General features: G+C 45.6%; 1 protein-coding gene across 2 annotated transcripts in view; it reads right to left on the bottom strand.

The window, feature by feature from the left end:
• LOC119437298 (fibronectin-like) overlaps positions 1 to 21,352 on the bottom strand; it is an 84,707-nt gene that overhangs the window by 18,041 nt on the left and 45,314 nt on the right. The window contains exons 8-11 of one of the 2 annotated variants that reach the window (XM_037704355.2): positions 10,556 to 10,656; positions 8,213 to 8,423; positions 6,533 to 6,712; positions 2,871 to 3,022 (exon numbers count right to left, since the gene is read on the bottom strand). In XM_037704355.2, the coding sequence (XP_037560283.1) occupies positions 2,871 to 3,022; positions 6,533 to 6,712; positions 8,213 to 8,423; positions 10,556 to 10,656 (644 nt within the window). Of the gene's footprint in view, positions 1 to 2,333; positions 3,023 to 6,532; positions 6,713 to 8,212; positions 8,424 to 10,555; positions 10,657 to 21,352 lie in introns of those variants that run through there. The other variant, XM_037704356.2, reaches the window with a different exon arrangement.

The following is a 21,352-nucleotide window of genomic DNA, read 5'->3' as shown; positions in this document are numbered from 1 at the left end:
CCAGCGATCACGCTAGAACCTTGGACGAGTTTTGTACAAAAGCCGGCGAGCTTGATTCCGCAGATCAGGTTTTCGACGATTACCGACTTAACTGGCCGCTATAGTTGTGCTTCAGTGTTACTCGTTTTGCTAGACACAAGTTCGCCCGATGAAGAATTAGTTACGTGATTCACAGTTGTCGCAACTGTGTTCGTCACCGTCATTACAACTTGACAATATCGCAAACAACAGTGAAAACTTGACCTGAGCCATTGCACATATTATGCGCATCAGCAAATGTGCCTCTAGTTGTGAATTTGAATCTACCTCACAAAAGTTGAGGGTTTCTCCCTTAATAAGTTTTGATACATGCACGTAGTTATGATGGGTAAACAGCGAGCAGGAAGAATAAGGGCAACAGATAGGTTCTGGTTGCTGCTAGCTCAACCAGATGATGCCAACAGACAATAAACAGTTTTTAATGAAGTGCAGAAATAATAAGAAAAATAGAAGTGAAACGTGGACGGAAAGGCAACTTGTCATTGCCTTCCGCATTACGTGTGTGATGTTCTACCAATTGAGCTACGGCGGCGGCATTTGTACTTTCACCATCTTCGTATTTTTGTGTGTGTGTATGTGTGTGTGCATTTTTAAAACGTGCTGTCCTCAAAGTGTCAGCCAGCGACACTCGTGATTGTGACAGCATATGTAGAACATAGCTGTAATCATAGGTTAACGTAGCACATAGAACTTAAGAGCAAGCAATTAAGCCAATAGGGCCTGGTTACTTAATTTGTGTTACCTTCAATTTTCTCGCTCATTGCGTAGCGGCGCTCATTAGGCAGAATACCAAGGTATATTGACGACCCTCTACTGGCTCCAAAGTTCACATACTGCGTGCCACCTATAGCTACGGCTGAAGGAATGTTCGATATCCGTTGTCATGGCTGTAAGTGACGCCAGCTAACCCTCGCTCACCAAGATCTATAACTCAAACACCAATAGCACACACAGAGAACGGAGGAAGGAAAGCCGCCACCGTAGCTGAATTGATGAATAATCGCATCAGACGTTGTGGATGGTGGTTCTCCTCTCACAGATTACATTTACATTACACATAAAAGAACTCTTGATTCCCCTAAGCTTTGGTCGCTTTGGTGGATTTGTAATGCATCACCACTCTTTATATTGCACTTTCGCATAAAGAATATTCATGTCGATGACAGGTAAAAACGGAACGCCGATTTCCAGAGCGACTCAGTGCCAGTCATTGTCGGACAACTGCCCATGTTGATTTCGTTTTTTGTAAGAAACGCATTTGTTTCTTCCCTGAGGTTGAATAAACGTGAGGAGACTCGTTCAGTTGAGCCATCACACTGCACTGCAATGGTGTCCATTCCGAAACTCAACGTTAAAGATCTTAGGGAACTGGTGCTGATTATATGCCCATGCTGTGCGAAAAAATTCACATCCCAAATAGCATTTCCATATAATTCGCAAAAAGTACTTTTGATGCGATATGCAGGGAATGGATTTCTATTACGAAAACCCGACACTCGGCCGCTTTTTTGATTTACATAATCAGACAGGTTCCCTCTAGATATGTTTTTTTCCTCCATAAACTTTCACATATTTCAGTTTGTTCCACTGCAGGTTTACCCTATTCGAGGACGTTTCTTCTTTAATTTTATTTCTTTGAAGATACCTTGCAGTCATGGTTCCACTCGTGCTATGCGCAGAAGCCTTCTCTCGGGAAAGAATTAATTAGCTGTCAACCAATAAACACACATGTGTTTCATCCATTGACAGGGAGTATGCAGCGTGTCCGAGCTAACTTTATCCAAGCTGTTCAACGAAAAAAAAATTAATAAAAACAACAGATTGCAAGACACAACTATAAGTCCTTCCGTGTTCGGTCGACATATCTCTGATGAACGAACACCATAGGTCTTAAAATCGGGTTTTGCACCGCATTTTTTTTTCAATTTTTTCTATTGTGGAGCAGCTTGAATAAAGGTAGCTGGGATACCCTATATGATGATAATTATTGGCGTTTATTGGAGTAAGGAGGCCCTATATAGTGCGCAAAGTGTTTTAGATTGTCTGTCAACCAACGGGTGAGATTTTGCGTATGTCTTAACCCACTCACCCCAGTATTTGGTGGCATATTTTAGCATATTTTCTTGAAAAATAACCGCGCGACGACTTAAAACATTCACTTATTCGCAATTTCTACGTCTGTTAATAATCTCCCTGATTTAGCAAATACGTAGATCACAATGTAGCTTGCCAACGTGAGCGATAGCGAGCCTTTAATTCTTGGCGCCGCACTGTGCTGCGAGGAAGAGTGCCGATCGTGATAAGGGACAGTGCTAAGTGGCGGTTACCCCTTGCAACCCGCCGCTGACAGGATGTGACCCACGAGTCTGCGTTTAGAGACACATGTGCTTGGACGCCTTACGATTCGCTTTAATTTATGATACCATTCAGCAGCGTGTCAAACACACTTGTTATACGTAAGTTTACCGAGTCATTTCTATTAACTCATCTAGTTCTTTAATAAATCAGCATCATCATCATTATCATCATTTTCTATTGTGTGACTTCTGCAGTCAGCTTTCGCCTCGAAAGATCAGCTTCATTTCTCTGTAGGTTCCTTATCAATGGATGCTTATAGAAGGTAATGTTGTTGAAGAAAACAAAAAAACAAAATTTGGGACGGGACAGAAGAAAGGACGAAATACTAGCATTAGTACAATCGCACCTTTACGGAAATTAACACAAAGGCATAGATGAAACAAAGCAACCACCTTGTCTATCTTTTTTCTCTTTTTGATTCGTCTATTAGAGTCGTGATTGCCGTCGCGTTTGAACTGAAGATCCCAGCGCACCTAAGATTCCGCAGTGGCAGTGGTGGTCAGATCAGTTCTGGGGGGCCAAGGCGTCGTCAGAGTAGTAGATTTTCCACGCAGTTGCCGCTCGTCAGACGCCTTGTTGAAAGCAGACACTGAGAAGGTGCACTCCTGGGCCGTGGAAGGAAGACCTATAGAGTGAAACGATAGCGAAAGTTGAAAATAGTTGCCACTTTCACTCCAGTAGTAGTTGGCATTAAAGCAGTGAATTCTGCAACGTGTAATTATTCGTCCTTACTTTATCGTCGTGCTCACATGTATTATGTCAAGGATTGGTAAGATTATGATGCGCAGCTCTTCAAGCGTGAAAGCGAGAAAGACGGCAAGTAGACTTTTCGGACAAGAAAGTGTAGAACATGCTTTCATGAGTTACGATCAGCTACGTGATGCTATAACCTGAACATGCATGCTCTATATCAGGGAGTTTCAGCCCATTCATTTCCTCTCGCGGAATCCTGAAGCACCAGAAAAAGTACTTGCATATAGCAGCGCTGGTGGCGCCATGCTCTGACGCTGACGTCTACTAAAGTTCAGAGCACTGTAAGTGAACGAACCCTGCCTTACGGTGCAGAGGCATCGTCAACAATAATCATATGGGTATAGCGGATTGCATCTTTTGTATTTTTCTTAGTCTGCCAAAAGATCGACGCAACACTACTACGTTTATAAGCCACTGTACCTGTAGAAAGCGTCACAAGATGGCCCTAATAGTGCTTTGGTAGCCATTTGGGTCCGGTGTTCTGCTCTTCTGTAAACCGTAATACGCTGATGGACAGACGGAAATACTTTATTTAAATTACGAGAAAGAAAATGAAAACAGCTTAACATTCATGCACCCGAGATAAAGTTAATAAATCTGTTGTATACAAACGCGAGGCAAGAGCTGTCCGCCGTCTTGTTCTTTAAAGGATTCCGTTCGCCGCAGTAGCCTGCTGTATTTATATGGTGCAGGCTGAGGCTTCTATGTTTATTAACTTACTCGCCTCACAATAAACAATCTCTTATCAGTGCTCTCCATTAGGGTTCATTGCTGTCCGACCAATCACTGCTGTACAAATTCAGATGAGCTACATGGGTTCAAATTTGATGGTCGTGTTTAAAATGGCAACTCCCCCGCTTGTGTGCACCTGCATTGTATAGTTTTCTGTGGACTGAAGGACAGCCTGGAGTCTGGAAAGTGTTGTATTGCAAGTAACTGTTCAACGGGTGTGTTATACAATTTCATGCGGAGGTCGTGCCAGAAGCCTTGGCTCCGAAGGACTAGATAATTCAATGTCTTGTAAACAGCCCAGAAAGCTGGTGCCGTCTTCGTCTGTTACCGGCTGGCACAAAAAAGCAAAGAAAAAGCACGCCACACAGTAGTTCAGTGGATGTGGTTTCTTTGCCCGCCCACCGTTGAGTACGCCTTTTAACCACATGAAATGGATCACTGCGTGCTCGTCTTTCTGTAGTACAGACAGCAAGTCCGCCACCCATTATCTCGCGTACCAAGGTGAAAACAGATCTGGTGTGTTATACCCAAATCTGCCCAGAAGTGACTGCCCAGATACTCCTCCACTTGGAAGACTTGGACACGCTAACAAGGCAATACGGACAACAGAACATCTTATAGAACGTAAATGCCAATTACGCCTTTTTTGTTCATCCTTGTAATACAATTCATGGGGATGGTGGGAGAGAACAATTTACTGAATATTGTCGTTTGTGTGGTATTAACGACGGGTACTATGCCTGCTTCCTGAGAGTGTGTTCGCGCCTCGGGGAAAATAAAATTTATTTGATGTTTACTGTCAGATTCTGTCAGAAGTTTACTGTCAGAAGTTTATGTCAGATGTAAGTTTACTGTCTCCATTCGCGCCCTAGGTAGGCGTGATTCGTAAACGAAAAGTGCCTTTGGAGTAAATATTATCCTGCACCAAAACTATGATGGAGATGGTGGTTTGAAGTCCAGCATGTATATTTTAAAGCGCCACAAGAAACTATGAAAGCTATGACACAACTACAGTCAATTACGTTTTATTGCGATATCAATCATATTGTAGCACTCTTCAATGAAGCGCACTAAACAAACTGGTTTATTGTGGGCGAACTTTTGCCCGGAAACTTAACACTAAAACACATTCACACAATTGGCAAGCAGAGTTAACAGCATCCCATTCCACAGCCAACCACGTCTGAAGATTGAGCACACGCGCAGCCGCGTGCGCGTGCACGAGATACACGCGCGTCTCGCCATGCGCAAGGCGTTGCTGACGCTCTTCTAACGGCGGTGTGATGAGACGCCTGGAAGGACACTTCGCGTGGAGAGATCTCTGCAGCAATGTGGGCTCTCCAAGCTAATTTCTGCCGTCTTCGTCGGCGTCACCGTGATGTTCCGTATAAAGTCCAAACGCAATAACATCGTCCCCTTGCACCGTACGCTGTATGTGCGAGTGAAAGCTTGCGAGGGTCAGCCGAGGGCTGCTGCTTACGGCAAGGCCGCGCGGACGCCGTATCTTGAAAGCGATCGGCGATGTGGACAAAGTTCACGCCCTCACGGACCCCGTCTTCAAAGCAATCTGCTATGCGGATCAAGTTCGCGCCCTCGGAGGCCTAATGTTCAAAAAGGCCTGCGTAGTCGACAAAGTTTCCTGAGTGCCGGTTGCTTTGTATGCGCTGTGCTCTCGACGTTTACTTCGCGTTGAAACGAGAGAAAGCAAGAAAGTCAAGTCGCTCGCTACTGCAGCCGCGCTTCCTCACTCCAGCATTTTGAGAGTGACTTTCCGCGGTCATCGAGCAAGATGTGTTTATGTTTACCTGTGCGCGCGTGACACCATGCTTGTTAATTTAGTTTGCAAGCGAATATGTACAACTTTATGCGGCCGATAAAACTAGTATCCTTACTTTGTATAGCTGTCTACTATTTTTGCTATCGCAACCAATGCTACGCCTTTCAGGCAAAACTGCGACATTTTTATTAAGAAAAAGACAGCGCTCTTGTCCACATTTGACAGAAGAAAACCCGCGGATCTGATATTCCAATTAAGATTAAGGGGAATAAGTGGGATAATACAAGTCACGTAATGCATAGAAAAGATAACCGATGGTCTTTTAGAGCAGCAGAAATGAGCACGGAGATGAAAAACACCGTCGAGACGGCCGAAGGTTAAACGTAGTGACTATATTATGAAATTCCAGGTTCAGGCTGGCACCTGCTGGTGCAGGACAGGTAACGAGATCACTGTGAGACGCAATCTTGTTGCAGTAGACTTAATATGCCAAATATGATGATGCTAATACACAAACACATGTAGATAACTGGTGATCTGTGCATATTGTGTCTTTTATGGAATAAACATTTCTCTAGCGAGCTCGCGCTTGACTTGAGTCTCTCACCGTATTCTTGTCTGTACTGCTTTAAGATATACGCACTTGACAATATGAACCATACACATATACTGTATAAGGCACCGACTAGGCAGGAACTATTTGTAGGAGTGATGAGTGAAACTGATCACTCCTACTCTATGCTTGTATAATACGACGGGACACGAAGGAAATGTTTTTGGAAAATTTTTAGAGATCACCTTGAATGGATAAATGTCCGGCGAGAACGAGCTCATCACGCAGTTATTTGGAGGAAAAAAAAGAGCATTGCATACCAGGGACGGTAAAAAAGGATTCATCCGTGCTCGCAGCCATGAGATGGTCCTGGTCGCATTGCCAGGAGACCACGTAGCCCGTCAGCGGACCCCCTGGCTCATCCGGCGCCTTCCACTCGAGGTGAGCCGAAGTACCATCTACTGTTGCATTCACTGTCAGGCCACTAGGCTCACTCGGCTCTGCAAAACGTGTAGCGGAGACAAGACGTGACGATCGACGCCGTGGGCAGAATCTACATTTAAACGTTATGTTGCAGTACATCCCCGCTGGTGGGACTCCGTTGCTGTTTTTTTTTATTGCTGCTGCACCGCGTGTCAGAGGTTCGAACAGAAAGAAACTAAAGTCCTATTAATTGTATTCCAACTTAAGCCGTTGTTTAAGAACTTTCCCCATATTCTGTCAAGTGCATCGGCTAAGCCGCGTGCAAAGAAAATTGAGTTGAGTGCATAAACGTATTATATAAAATCTGGCGAGTAGATTTTCAAATCAACGCGCGCGCACTCTATTACACGGGCACGACATGCAGTTGCGTCGTCATTAACAGCGAAGCTGTTTAAGCTAGCCGTAAAAAGTATGGTGTTTCATAAAAGCCAGCCGCGCCGTAGCCATGACGACCAGCGACGCCGCAGCGGCGAGAACACCTGTCGCTACCTACCGCCTGTGTACTGCGCATGCGCCGACAGCGAACACGTTTCCGGCGTTCGCGCCGGGGAAACGCGGCCGCGCGGGCGGCGTCGGCAGCAGCTCCGAGACACTGCGCTCAACCGGCTTCCGCCGCCGCGCTGAGATCTGCGCATGCGCCGTGATAACCATTGGATCTGCGCGTGCGCTGACCTTTAGGCACAGCTATGTGCGCCTGTGCGCGGCGGCGCTCGATCAGTAGAAGCCATGGGACGCCCAAATATAGTTCGTACTCCCTAGGAAGAGGCCGCGCTTCGCGATAAATTCCGGAAAATGCATGGGATGACTTGGTAGTGCTTAGCCTAAACCAAAAGCCACGACTAGCTAGGTGCCCCATCAACTCTGCTGTCTCTTTAGCATTACGCCTGCAGTGCAAGCTACGCTATTTTATTATGTTTTTTATTTACGCGTTACATATTAAAATATTAACCGCGCCATCGCGGTTAATAGCGTTGTAACCACTAAGCTATACACACCCACCCTTGCAGAACATGCATTTATGAGAACCATATGATTGCGTTGTCCCCACGATTGAAACACAACTTGCTATGGGCGAAAGAAAGAGAAAATGAGAGCGAGAGAGACACACATGAGAGAGAAAATGAAAGAGGCAGGATTTGAACCTGGGTACTCACGGCCCGAAGGAGAGTGTCATACCCACTGCGCTATACATACACGCTTGCCAAGCTTCGCTGTTTCGTCAGTTTTCACAAGCGTGGAACTGGCTCAATTTTTTTTCTTCGTCATCATCATCGTTTCCAATGCCACGGATAGCGGATACGTGCGATAATGAGTGACCATAACGGCGGTACCACGTCTGGAAACTCGAGAATTCTTTGAACCTCGATGGCCCCGCACAGTGAGCGCAACAAGAGAGACCGATTGAAGAGCCGTAAATAAATGTACGCGTATTTCAGGCACTTTCTGGCACCTTAGCATTAAACCATAAAATGAACAAAAAATGTAATATCTATTGTTGCAGTTAGCAGCAAAAATACCTGACATGTCCGTTGTGATGACCACTGTGTTCGCGTCACCACATCCTAGATCGTTGCAGCCTTTCACTGATAGTGAATACGTTGTGTGCGGTCTAAGCTCTGAGATCCTGACAAAGCCCGCTTTGAAGGAGGAGTTCCAGCCGTGCAACACGACCTCGTCGCATACCGTCGAGTTCTCGCAATTCACCCAGTTGCTGTAGTTCGTCGCAACCTGCAGACGAAGGTAAGGACAAGTCCAGAGCGATAATGCAGTTGTTAAGAAGCGAGATCCGTGAACATATTGGTTACACCAACAAGCCGAGCCCTTCTATACAAAACATCAGTTGAAGCCTTCGTGCGAATGCATATCTAGAACTCGATTCAAGCACGCGCGCGCTCGAGCAAACACATACATGCGCACAGACGACGGCTTCGAAGGCGCTATATTTTAAAAGAACCCCAAATTGTTAAGACCAGGTACTTCCAACAAGCTAACTCCCACAAAATAACAACATGAAGTATTCCATCGCTCTTGGCGTGCCTTACACCTTCCTCTGTATTGAGTTCAGGAAAGACTGAGACATTCACTGCTTCTACACTGACCTAGACTTCTACTCATTAGGTAACTTACCGGTGCACTGATTGTTTTATTTATTCGGTCCGCAGTTTGGTATAAGCTCACGTGAAGTTCCTTCGGGCGTTTCAACTTAAGACGTATTTGGGTGCCTGTGACCATGTCCGACTGGGCAACTTTGAGGCCACAACCCCGAGCCACTACATCATCCTCATCTTTTCTGCTCCAGTAAAATGACGAGATGGGTTGGTTGGTTTAAGTTCATAATTAACAGATCTTGAAGCACACGAGCACACAGAGTTCTTCCGGTCAAGTGTGTGTGGGACAATCCGGAAGATGCGTCAAGGATCGCAACAGGGAACATCACGCATTCTTAAGAGCCTCAGGAACATTCACATCTTACTAACCATTGCAAGAAATATTGTCGTTATCCTGCTTTTAAAGAAAAGAAAATATTTTCAGACATTGAGGATAACTAATTCGTAAGCTCGTGGAATCAAACTATTCCAAGAAGCACGGGAAAGCGTGTGTCACTCAAACCACAATCGTTTAAAGGATAAGGAGTTCACCTACCTTGATAATTAGCATTTGTCTGTGTTTTGTTTGTTTTTTAAGCTACATACTTTACAGGGTGGCTTTTATAATATGACAGGTTGATATGATTTGCTGCGCGTGCGCGAGTATTTTTTTAACTACTTGTAAAGTCTGTGGGTTCCATAAAAATGTTTCTGTTGTGAGCACGGTGGAAGAAGGTGGGGACCATGGTGTAAAGAATCATCTTCAAAGCTATCTGCGATGGGACGAGGTGCATTCTCCGAGTGCCGGTAGCTACGTATGCGCTGTGCTTTCGACGTTTAGTTCGCGGTGACGCGAGAGCCAGTGCGAAGGTCAGTTTGCTAGCTGCCGATGGGGTTCTTTCTCACTCCAGCGTTTTGACGAGTTTCCGCGGTCATCGAGCGAGATGTCTTCATGTTGACCTGTGCGCGCTTGATACCGCGCTTGTTTATTTATGTAGTTAGCGAATATTTACAACATTATATGGCCAATAAAATTACTAGCCTTACTTCGTATAGATGTAATTTTCCATCGCAATCGACGCTTCACCTTTCGGGGGAAACTGCGGCTTTTTTATTACACCGTGGTTGTGAGGGAAGCGCTATCCTGTCGGACATTCCGTTCTCATAGTGTGTGTGTGTGTGTGTGTGTGTGTGTGTGTGTGTGTGTGTGTGTGTGTGTGTGTGTGTGTGTGTGTGTTGCGTGTGTGCGTGTGTGTGTGTGCGTGCGTGCGCGCGCGCTGGTGCTGATCAAGATTTGTCCAATGTGAAGTACTTTCCTTCATTTAACGAAAGAAGTTATACCATCATTTCTTCTATTTAAATGAAAGAAATGATTGCCTGATTATACTCACACAATAAAGTATCTTATAAGTTTGTTCCTGTTGTGGCTATTACAAAGCAAATAAGCAAAACTGCCTGCATATCTACTATCGACCAAGAAAGTTTACGGACCACGGGATCTCAGAAAACGCTAAATATCCCAGCAGCCTTTAAAAGTAGCCAGTAAAACCGTACATCACAACGTTGTTCGCTTATACCAGTATAGGCGGGACATGGGAATACCAGGCGCCGTTTTGAGGCTGCGTAGATACTCATCTTTTGTCAGATCCCTTGGTCCGTAAACTTTTTTGGTCGATAGTACGTCTTACGTGACATGGCTTGTGACATGGCACGCGAACCCAAACTAAGTAGAGAAAACCACGCAAAGAAAATGCAACAATACAATGATCCAACCTCTACATGCGTAACGGTGCTGTTGAGAAAACTCCATGACACAGCCACTATGTCTGGTGCGGACTGGAATCCTCTTGTGGATAATGTGGGAGCCAGAGGAACTGTTAGACGAGAAAACAGAACCACACATAAAAGCAATCCTCAGCCGACATGGAAATACAACTAAAAACAGCCACACTGTGAAAGCTACTCCTTTGATACGCCGGACTTTTCGCGGCAGCCTCCGCTGCCAACTACTTCCTGTAAATCAGACATCCAAAATTTCATTTCAAAGAACCGCAATAACGCGCCTCCTATTAACAGCATTAAACAGCAAAATATACGAAAGTTCTTAATATTAATACACTATCTGCAAGAACATGACGTCATATTTAGAGTCATTTTAGCGATTTATGAATAACTTATGAATTAGTGCTCTTCCATAAAAGCAGAATGGTGGCTGGCTGAGCTAGTTGGTTCATTTAAACTTGTGTAACAGCGCGAAAAATAACAAGGAAGGGACGACGATAGAGACAGAGTGAAAAGAGCGCTGACATCCAACTGTTTATTCTACTGACAATCCTAGGCGTATGTACACATACGAAGCGTCAGCAAGAAAGGAACATCAAGGGGATAAAGAAGGAAACGACAATCAGCATGAATGGCACAAGGTGATATCAACATGTACCCAATCGCCAACCATCTAAAAACCGTAGTTCTTTCTTGGCCAGTGTTAGTGATGGCATGTTCACACACCTTTCTACCGCACGAGCAATCTTAACCGCCTCAATTGTCTCTCTGACGAACTGATCTTTGTGTCGAGATACAATCCCTTTTTTTAACTTTGGCGTGCATGGCTTGGTACGACGACGCCTAGTCTTATCACCACATTTACGGCAGTGTAACCCAAGCTGGCCCTGATTACCGTCACTTACATTCTTGCTATGCTCTCTTAGTCTGGTCTTTATGCATCTGCCAGTCTGTCCAATGTATTCGCGTCCGCAAGCCAACGGCACGCGATATACGACACCCTCGTTACAAGAGACAAAATGATCCTGGTGTTCAATCTTGCATGATTTCTTCTCTTTGATAAGGCACCGGTTTGTTTTCTTGCAAAGGATTGGAAAGTTTTAGCGGAGCTGAAAACACAACATCAACGCCTTCGCGTTTTCCAATCTTCTTTACATTGTGGGAAGTTTGGTGGATGTACGGAATAACGGCTATTTTTCTGCACACGTCCGAACCTGCCACATCATTCTTCTCAGATTACTGAACTGCTCTGGTTTTTTACAAAGCCTCAGCCACGGAGACCGCCAATGGTTCCTGATATGCCGCGTCAGACAGCCGTCTATTTTGAAGTGCTAGGGTTTTATGGAGCAAATGTTCACAAGACTTTCTTAGAGCATTAGTAAAGCAGTACTTAACAATGCTATGCTTTAAGAGCTTTGAGTGAGCTGACACAGCCGGCAATAAAGTTTTTTTTTCTCTCGATTGTAACCCCAACATATTTGATCATTAAAACTTAAGCTGTAGATCGAAAAACCTAATCGGATTCTTCTCAGGCAGTTCATGCGCCAAATTAAGGGGGTTGTGTTGCGCTTGAAAATATCAAGCACGTTTCCGACAGATTCGTAAAAATCCGCATTAGCGTTTAGAGCTACGGCTTAAGTTTTTTAATGATCACGTTTGTTGGGGTTATGAACCGAGAGCAAAAAAAAAGCTTTAGTGCCGGCTATATCTGCTCACTCAAAGCGCGTGAAACGTAGCATTGCTAAGTACTGCTTTACTAATGCTCCAACAAAGTCTTGTGAACATATGTTCCAAGAAAGCCTAGCACTTCAAAATAGACGGCTTGTGACGCGGGATACCCGAAACCCGTGGTGGTCCCCGTCGCTGAGGGCTTGTTGCAAAAAATGAGAGCAGTTCGGCAATCTAAGAAGAAAGATGTGGCAGGTTCGGACGTGCGCAGAAAAATAGCCGTTATTCCGTACATCCACCAAACTTCCCACAATGTAAAGAAGATTGGAAAACGCGAAGGCGTTGATGTTGTGTTTTCAGCTCCGCCAAAACTTTCAATTCTTTGCAAGAAAACAAACCGGTGCCTTATCAAAGAGAAGAAATCATGCAAAATTCAACACCAGGATCATTTTGTCTCTTGTGACGAGGGTGTCGTATATCGCGTGCCGTTGGCTTGCGGATGCGAATACATTGGACAGACTGGCAGATGCCTAAACACCAGACTAAGAGAGCACAGCAAGAATGTAAGTGACGGTAATCAGAGCCAGCTTGCTTTACACTGCCGTAAATGTGGTGATAAGGCTAGGCGTCGTCGTACCAAGCCATGCAAGCCAAAGTTAAAAAAAAGTGGGATTGTATCTGGACACAATGATCAGTTTGTCAGAGAGAGAATTGAGGCGGTTAAAATTGCTCGCGCGGTAGAAAGGTGTGTGAACATGTCATCACTAACACTGACCAAGGAAGAACTACCGTTTTTAGATGGTTGGTTGATTGGGTCCATGTTGATATGACCCTGTGCCATTCATGCTGAATTGATGTTTCTGTCCTTATTTCCTTGATTTTCCTTTCCTGCTGACGCTTCGTATGTGTACATATGCCTAGGATTGTCAGTAGAATAAACAGTTGGATGTCAGCGCTCTTTTCACTCTGTCTCTATCGTCGTCCCTTCCTTGTTATTTTTCGCGCTGTTACCAAGTTGCAAAAAAGCAAGCCTGTCCGGTTTATTTTAGGTCATTTGTTGGAGTACACCATTTACTCTAGAGGTATTGTCTATCACTGTTCCCAGCATGGAACGTCTTTTTGCTCAAACGACATAGTTTACTAGTTATGCGGTTTTCATGTTCAGCAAAAAAAGTTTGCCCTCAAACCTAATTATCTTACCTCAATTGTATTGCAGGTTAATCCTGCATTTTTCTCGAAGCATATACTGCTTCACTGAATATGCTGTTTCAAAGATGCCCTACGCCATATATAATCAAATGCCTTCTTAAAGCGCGTGAGGTATAAGATAAATGAGACGGAAGAAGTCGTGGCGTTTTTTTTTTATGCGCTCCAGGCAACAGCGCCATGGCTTCCCGCTCCTTTGATTTGAAGGGCTTATTTTTTGTTTTACAGCGATAGTTTTCTTAACCTTTTTCTACCGAATTTGTGCTCTTAATTTTTTTATTTATTTTGTACATACTGCAGTCTGAATACCAAGGAGGAGGGGCAAACAAGGAAACATAGTGAAAGAAATGAACAAGTTATACAACAGGTTATAACAAACATTGCTACTGAAAGATAAGCATACACTAACAAAGATGTTTAATATGCATGTGTAGAAAAAATTGCACAGCTCTATATTAAGTTTTATGTACAATGGTAAAGCAAACACAACTTAGATAATTGTAGTATGGCAATAACAGCAATGTAGTTTACACGAAAAGATGCGTGCGTTTTTTGAAATCAGGAAAGCCACATTCTGGAAAAACATTTGAAGGCAGTGAATTGAATTGCAAAGAATGTGCAAAGTATGGTGTCAGATCATGATTGTGACAATGTCTGGTTTGCCGAGAAGAACAGGGAGAAAGGATTTGACCGGGATCGATATTAAACTGCCAATTTCGGAGCAGGAAAAGAAACTTGCGCCTGGCGATAGTTCTGCGCTGTTTCAAGAGTGAAATGTTGTTAGTAGCCATCAGTGATGAAGGTGAATCAAGATTATCATAGGGGTTACAAATGAATCTTACTGCTCTCCTTTGGACCATTTCTAGTTTATTAACATCCTTTTAAAATATGGGTTCCAGGCCACGCATGCGTACTCAAGTCGGGGTTGAATAAAAGTATTAGATGCAAAAAGTTTGATTTGAGATCGCGCGTTTTTCAGTTTATGCCTAAATAGTCCTAGTTTTCTAGAAGCGGAGGAACAAACGTCGTCAATATGGCTACCCCATGATAGTCGATTTGTAATCTTGACCCTCAAATATTTAACATTACTGACTTCGATCAGGTGATTATTATTTAAGGTGTACCTAGATGAAAAAGGGCTAATTTTATTTGAGATTCGCATAAATACTGATTTGGTAATGTTTAACTCCATCGACCAGGTGTTGCACCAATCGGAAAGAAAATTCGGGTTGTTCTACGAGCACTTTTGGTCCTTCTGACTGAATTGGCTTATGAAAAATGCAGTCGTGGGCAACAAGTTTTAAGTTTATGGTGGAGGTATCAACTGATGAAACGATGTCATTGATGAAGATAAGAAGCAAGGCAGGGCCAAGGACGCTACCCTGGGGAACACCCGAGCTCCAGAACCTCAGAGCTGCAGCTCTCGACCTGGACAAGCTGTTTCCGGTTGGTGAGGTAAGATCGAATCGAAATAATTCATTTAATGGGTAGGCCAATGTTAGAAAGTTTCATGAGTAGTTTGCCGTGACAGACACAGTCCAAGGATTTTCTAAAATTTAAGAAGAGAGCGTCTATTTGGTTGCCCTTATCAAGTGCTATTGCGAAGTCATGAATAGTGGTGATAAGTAGGGTGGTAGTCGAGAGGCCTTTCCTAAAACCATGCTGGAAGGAAGTCAAAATATTGTTTTCTTCTAGAAAGGACATTACGTAATGCGTAATGACGTGCTCTAGAGGTTTACCGGGGCTGGAAGTTAATGATATAGGCCGATAGTTTTCAACAGTTCAGGCGATCACCTTTCTTGAATACAGGAATAACGCGTTCCGTACGCCAATCATTGGGAAGAATTGAACTATGAAACGAAAGACGAAAAAATGGGTGAAGGCATGTGCAACAGGTTCGGCGTAACGTTGCAGAAATGCGTTTGTTATACTGTCTGGACTGTGAGAAGATTTAGTCTTAACATTAACTAACAGAGAAAGGACACCTTCGACAGTTATGAAATGGGCAGATATGGTAGGAAGAGAACGATTATTCGTGTCACTATGATGTTCCTGTGTGAATACCGAGTGAAATTAGCGATTGAACTGGCTCGCAATTTTCGTTGGATCATTAACAGTATGGCCCTTCACTGATATCTTGGTCAGTGTTTTGTACGCGTCGGTTAAGTACCGCCAGAATCATCCAAGTTTGTTTTCAAGAAGTTAGGGACTGAATGGATGAAGTATCTCGCCTTTGCTTCGGTTAACCAAACAGCAAGCTGGGCATTCAATGAGATAAGTCTAGAATGTTTTTTTTCTTCTTTCTTGCAGCTTTTAGCTTGTGGTGCAAGTTTATTATATCTCTACTAACCCACGGGTTATTACTATTTTTCCTAACACGTTTACTTGGCACAAACTTATCAAAGCAGTAATGTATTGCAGATTTTATTTCATTCCAAGTGGCCGACACATTATCAGGAAGATTGTCGGATAAGAACCAGAGATAATCCAAGATGGCCTGGTCATCAGCCTTCGAATAATCCTTAATGACATGTCTGGATTCTTGTTTGTGTAGTTTTTTACACCAATACCGAATGATAAAAACACTGCTTTATGGTCAGAGATGCCGTCTTCAACGGAGACTGTGTATCTATATAAATCAAAATTTAAAGACTAAGTCGAGTGCAGAGCAGGCGTTTCCAGCCTCTCTGGTGTATTTATCAACAATCTGTACAAGATCACACATCAAGAGAACGTCGGCAAGCCGGTTCAGGGACGCTATGTCGGAGCCAGAGCCAGCAACACGCCAGTCAACGCTGGGTAAGTTAAAATCACCTGCAAGAATCAGACGATCATTTTTCAACAGGTACACGTGGTAATATAGCTTAGTCAGATATTCATGCGTTGATAAGGGTGGTCTGTAGAGGGCACACACGGTGAAGAAATGGCCCTAGCAGCTCACTTTAATGAATAAACTTTCGTGCTCATGGATTTGTTCAAGGGGCAGAGCACTAGTGCCAGTCTTCAAGAACAACTGCTACACCGCCTCTTCGAGTCAGTCGGTCATATCTGAAGATTTGGTATGTCGGAGGAATTAGGACTGAATCATTTATACCTTCGTGCAGACAGGTTTCTGTGATTATTGTAACGTGAGGGTCGTAGGTAAGTAGAAGGTACTCGATTAGAAGGTACTTTATTAGATAACCTTTGCGCGTTTACGTTAAGCACTCTCAAATTTTTGGAAGCAGCCTGCCGAGAGCGTCAATCAGAGCCTGTAGTTTGCAGATAAAGGGCCACACGTGTATTTTTTGCTTCATCCCAGACAAAAGGTTTGCCATCAATTCTGATCTTGTCATGAATAAGAGAAACCCGTTTCCTGCTGTCGCTTTCGGTTTTCGCACTTTCCCAAAGTAGGCGGCGCTTGCGCAGCGTGCACTGGGTATAATCATTTTGTACATAAATATTGGAGCCCTTGGATTTATTAGAATTTTTAAGATCTCTTGTTTTTCTTGGTGGTCTTGAAACTAGGCCATGACAGGTCTACGGCTACCTTTGCGGCCTAGACGGTGAATGCGGGTTTCTATGTTCTGTTACGATCGGCCAGTGAGGGAAGCGACCTTCAAGCCACTTCTAATTTCCTAAGACGAATCAGCTTAATGAGGCGCACAATACGTCGCATCGGACAGACCAGCGGCGACACCAAGGCGAGACACGTTTGCCGGCTATGGGGTTGATGGATGTCACCCGGCCGCGGACCACGACGCTGGGACCAAGGCATGCCTGGGAAAGTGCGTGCGACGCTTCCCGACGGTCTCAGCAAGCCGCCAACGCCGTTCGACAGACGAACCCGCTAATGGCTGGGCCATCCCAGGAACCAAGACGCGCCAGAATGGGTCAAGCGTGAAAACACCTGTCTACGGGCGTCCCCTCCTTCCTCTGTGACAGTGGGCGTTGTGCGCCCGAGGCTACCTTCCCAAGTTTGCTCGAGGAATAAAGGCGCCGGTGTGTTTATGCGCAACCTCATCATCAAGGCGAAGCCTTCGGCGACTTGGGACGCTCCGGTTGGAGGAAGGTGTGCCCGCAGGTTTCCCTGCCCTAGGGATCTAGGGAGGTCAGAGGGCCTTTGAGCGGACGTTTGCGGCTCATCTGGAGTACTCTCCGCGAGAGAGGCAGCGGTGCTCTCCTATATCTGCGCTGAGATGTAGATAGGGCTGGCTCAGAACGATGTAGTCTGTTGAGATGTAGTAGTGCTGACATGCTACGATGTACTGCGCTCCATACTCCGGCCAGTATGGTGATCCCTTGTTGTGTAAACACGTTTGCCTCTCTAATATAAATAAACCGCTTGTTCTGTTTAACCCTACCTCTCGACCTTGTATTCTTCCCGAAAGAAGCAACCCCTCGTCAAGTCAGCTCGGACGATGGTGTTGGCCCACTTAGCCTCCGTGTGACGCCCCGGTAGTGTAGGTCAGCTACCTGTTTCGAGACGCACCAGTGGCGTAGGCTAGACAGCGACCCTAAGTTTGACGTCGGACTCCGAGGCCTCGACTCCCCGCTCCTACAGTTCCTAGCTGTTCGTGGCCAACTTAAAACAAATGTAAGATGGTACTAGTTGCCACTAGAAATAAACAAAAAATCGCCAAGCCTTCCCCTGTCGAGAAAATGGGGGTAAGCGAAGCTTGTCGTGTTTGTACCTGACTTGCTACTTTTCCTTCCCTTTCCTTCTACTTTTCCTTTCCTTTCGTGCAACTTTTCTTTCTGTTGCGTTGTACGATTCTCTGCTCGTCGCTGTTGTCGCTAGCGTTCGATGAGTCGCGTTTGCTCGGCGTCGTGGTTAGCAGCATTCGCCCGCCATTGCCGCTTGCGATTCTTCGAAATTAAATTGCTGCAAAATTAAATCTGTCCGTCACGAGAAGACAACAAAATGGTTAATACCCTATAAAGCAATGACTCATACCCCCGTAAACGTGGCCTCCCCATTACGACGACAGAAGAGAAGTGAAATGATACGCTGTAATGATGAGCGGCATTGGAGCCAGCTGTGAAAGAGGACGACGACGACGAACGCGGGAGCAATGGCACGAGCACGAGCGCAACCCGAGGGGCGCCAACGCCGGACGCCGATGCTTAATGCCGAAGCCGACGCCAGATTTTCTGCGACACCGGGCGCTTAACGCTATCGCGTTAAAATGTGAGCACGCGCATCTTCTAGCTGACGATAAAGAACGAAGTTACGGGACCTGTTTGTCCCCGAAATTCGCTGCGCGTCTCTCAGCGTCTGTGGTGTTTGGTGCAAGGTCTACACTGTAAAGAAAAATAACGCGCAATGGAACTAAACCGCTCGTCCCGTATCGCATACCCCTTTCTGGTTTTTTATACTACGTACCAGCCCGGTTAAAAATTTACTCCCATGCTGACCGCATTTTTGCATGGAAAAAGGGGAGTACTTTTTTCATGCGTGTGAAGGTTGTTGGGGAGGATATTAAAGACTATAGTCTTTCTTGGGGAACTTAAACGCTGAAAATTTGGTCTGTCTGTCTGTCTGTCTGTCTGTCTGTCAACCGATTCAGCCACCCGGCCAAAGTTGGACCACTTGCTTACCGCCCACACTACTTAAACTGGTACGGCTGTTCATACTTGTGAACGTTATCGATCAAAAAGTAAATATTACGCATATCTGAGGCGCAACATCACTAGGTAAGTATTAGGAGGTGTGTTCCTTTAATAGCAAATACATAGATACGTAACTCTAAAGACCCTAGTTTCTTAAGCTGCGATGAAAATGCCATGCTATGCGCGCCGACGAAAGACGTCTGCCACGAAGGGAGGGAACCCTCTGCACAAGTTCGTGTTTCCCCGACTGCGCGCCGACGAGCGCCCTCTGCGATGGAGGAAGGAAACCCTCTGCACAAGCTCATGTTTCCCGATGTATTGCCAGATGGCGTCCATGTCTCACGCAGCGCCTCCTCAATTTTATCAATGCCAGCCAGATGCGGCCGATTCCGCCTCCTCATTTTTATCAATGCCAGCCAGATGCGGCCGATTCAACATAAAGGAAGCGCTGTCTGAGGCAGGGCAAAACATAAATGGCCGCTTGATGAAAAAAGTTGTCGTAGTTTCACCTCAAAGGCGAAGCATCAATTGCGATAGCAAATTTGTAGAGAGCTATACAGAGTAATGATAGTAGATTTATCAGCTGTACAAACTTGGACATGCAGCAGCACCGGCAACACGCAGAACTGTTGTCCACGCCGTCGGCGTTTTGCCCGCGTTCGCACAAAATGCGTGCGGCGTTGGTGACTGTTGCCGGAGTCTCTAATATAAATTGGTACTTGGTGCCGCAGCTAAACGTCGCCTCCCTTCCCTCCCCCCCCCCCCGGCCTTTCGCACGTCGGAAGAAGGCGCGTTTGCTCTACATATATGGTGATTGTAAAGGAGGAAAGAGACGCCTACTTCTGCAGCACTTAAGGGAGCACGGCGCAGAACGCGTGTTTGTTCTCCGCCGTGGGTTCACTCCTCGTGAAAGCGCGCGTCCCTCGCTCCCTTTGACTCGCACATACAGCGTTCGGCGGCGCGCGGCGACGATTTCATCTCCATTGACGTCTTACGAAACCTCACGGCGACGGCGACGGCGACGGCAACGGCGACGACGACGGCGACGCCGATGCAGAAATCTGCTTTGGAGTGTCCATATAATTGCTATCGCAATAATACAACCCACTCTACAAGACATGCCCAGACAACGCAGGGAAAAGACCGACGACCAAATTGCAGCGGAGAAGCGCCGGCGTGCCGACGCTCGTCGTCTCAAGCGTGCCCAGGAAACGTCCGAGCAACGAGCCGAGCGGCTAGCGCAAGGAGCTTGGCAAGCGAAAGCGAAGTGTCTACAACCCGGTTTGGAACGGCTCTCGACCACGTCTTCCAAAGCGGGCTAAAGAACTTGGAAGTACTGAAGTACGCCTCCTACTTCAGCGTACACAGACCTCTGGTCTGCTTGGTTGCCAATGCGTCGGACGACGAGGGATGTCATGGTGACACTCAGTGTGCCAGTGGTACCAGTGCCACTGTGGAACGTGATCGTGCCTCACACCCTGGCGTCACCGGAGACGGGAAGGCGTCTACTTCGGCGCACCAGTAGTACATGCGTACAGCCATTGACCCTTCCACGCAATAAAATATATTCATGTCTCACAAATGGTTCTTCTTTGCAAACTATCATGCTATACAGTATACCACACGCGACCGAAACATTGCTGACATATCGTGGAGGTACGAACACATGGCATGCTAGCAGTGATAATGCGGTAAAATGAAATCTGTTCAAACAAACCTCCATTGCATTTATCATGCCAGGATGGAAATGGTACGAGAACAGCATCACGGGTGGCCGCGGATCAGACCAGCACTCATGTAGTACGGCCGGCAGAAGACTATCGTCTTTCGACGACATTTGCAGCGAAGCACGCAGATACACGGCCATTTTTAGTCTATTTTTTTAAAGACGACAGTCTTTCTTAGGGAACTTAAACGCTGAAAATTTGGTCTGTCTGTCTGTCTGTCTGTCTGTCTGTCTGTTTGTCTGTCTGTCACCCGATTCAGCCACCCGGCCAAAGTTGGACCACTTGCTTACCGCCCACACTACTTAAACTGGTACAGCTGTTCATACTTGTGAACGTTATCGATCACAAAGTAAATATTACGCATATCTGAGGTGCAACATCACTAGGTAAGTATTAGGAGGTGTGTTCCTTTAATAGAAAATACATAGATACCTAACTCTAAAGACCCTAGTTTCTTAAGCTGCGCTGAAAATGCCATGCTATGCGCGCCGACGAACGACGTTCCCCGACTGCACGCCGACGAGCGCCCTCTGCCATGGAGGAAGGAAACCCACTGCACAAGCTCATGTTTCCCGATGTATTGCCAGATGGCGTC

The sequence above is a fragment of the Dermacentor silvarum genome, chromosome 1, assembly GCF_013339745.2.
Source record: "Dermacentor silvarum isolate Dsil-2018 chromosome 1, BIME_Dsil_1.4, whole genome shotgun sequence".
Lineage (NCBI taxonomy): Eukaryota > Metazoa > Arthropoda > Arachnida > Ixodida > Ixodidae > Dermacentor > Dermacentor silvarum.
Note: the sequence above shows the minus strand (reverse complement) of the source record. Positions and strands in the feature narration are given on the sequence as shown.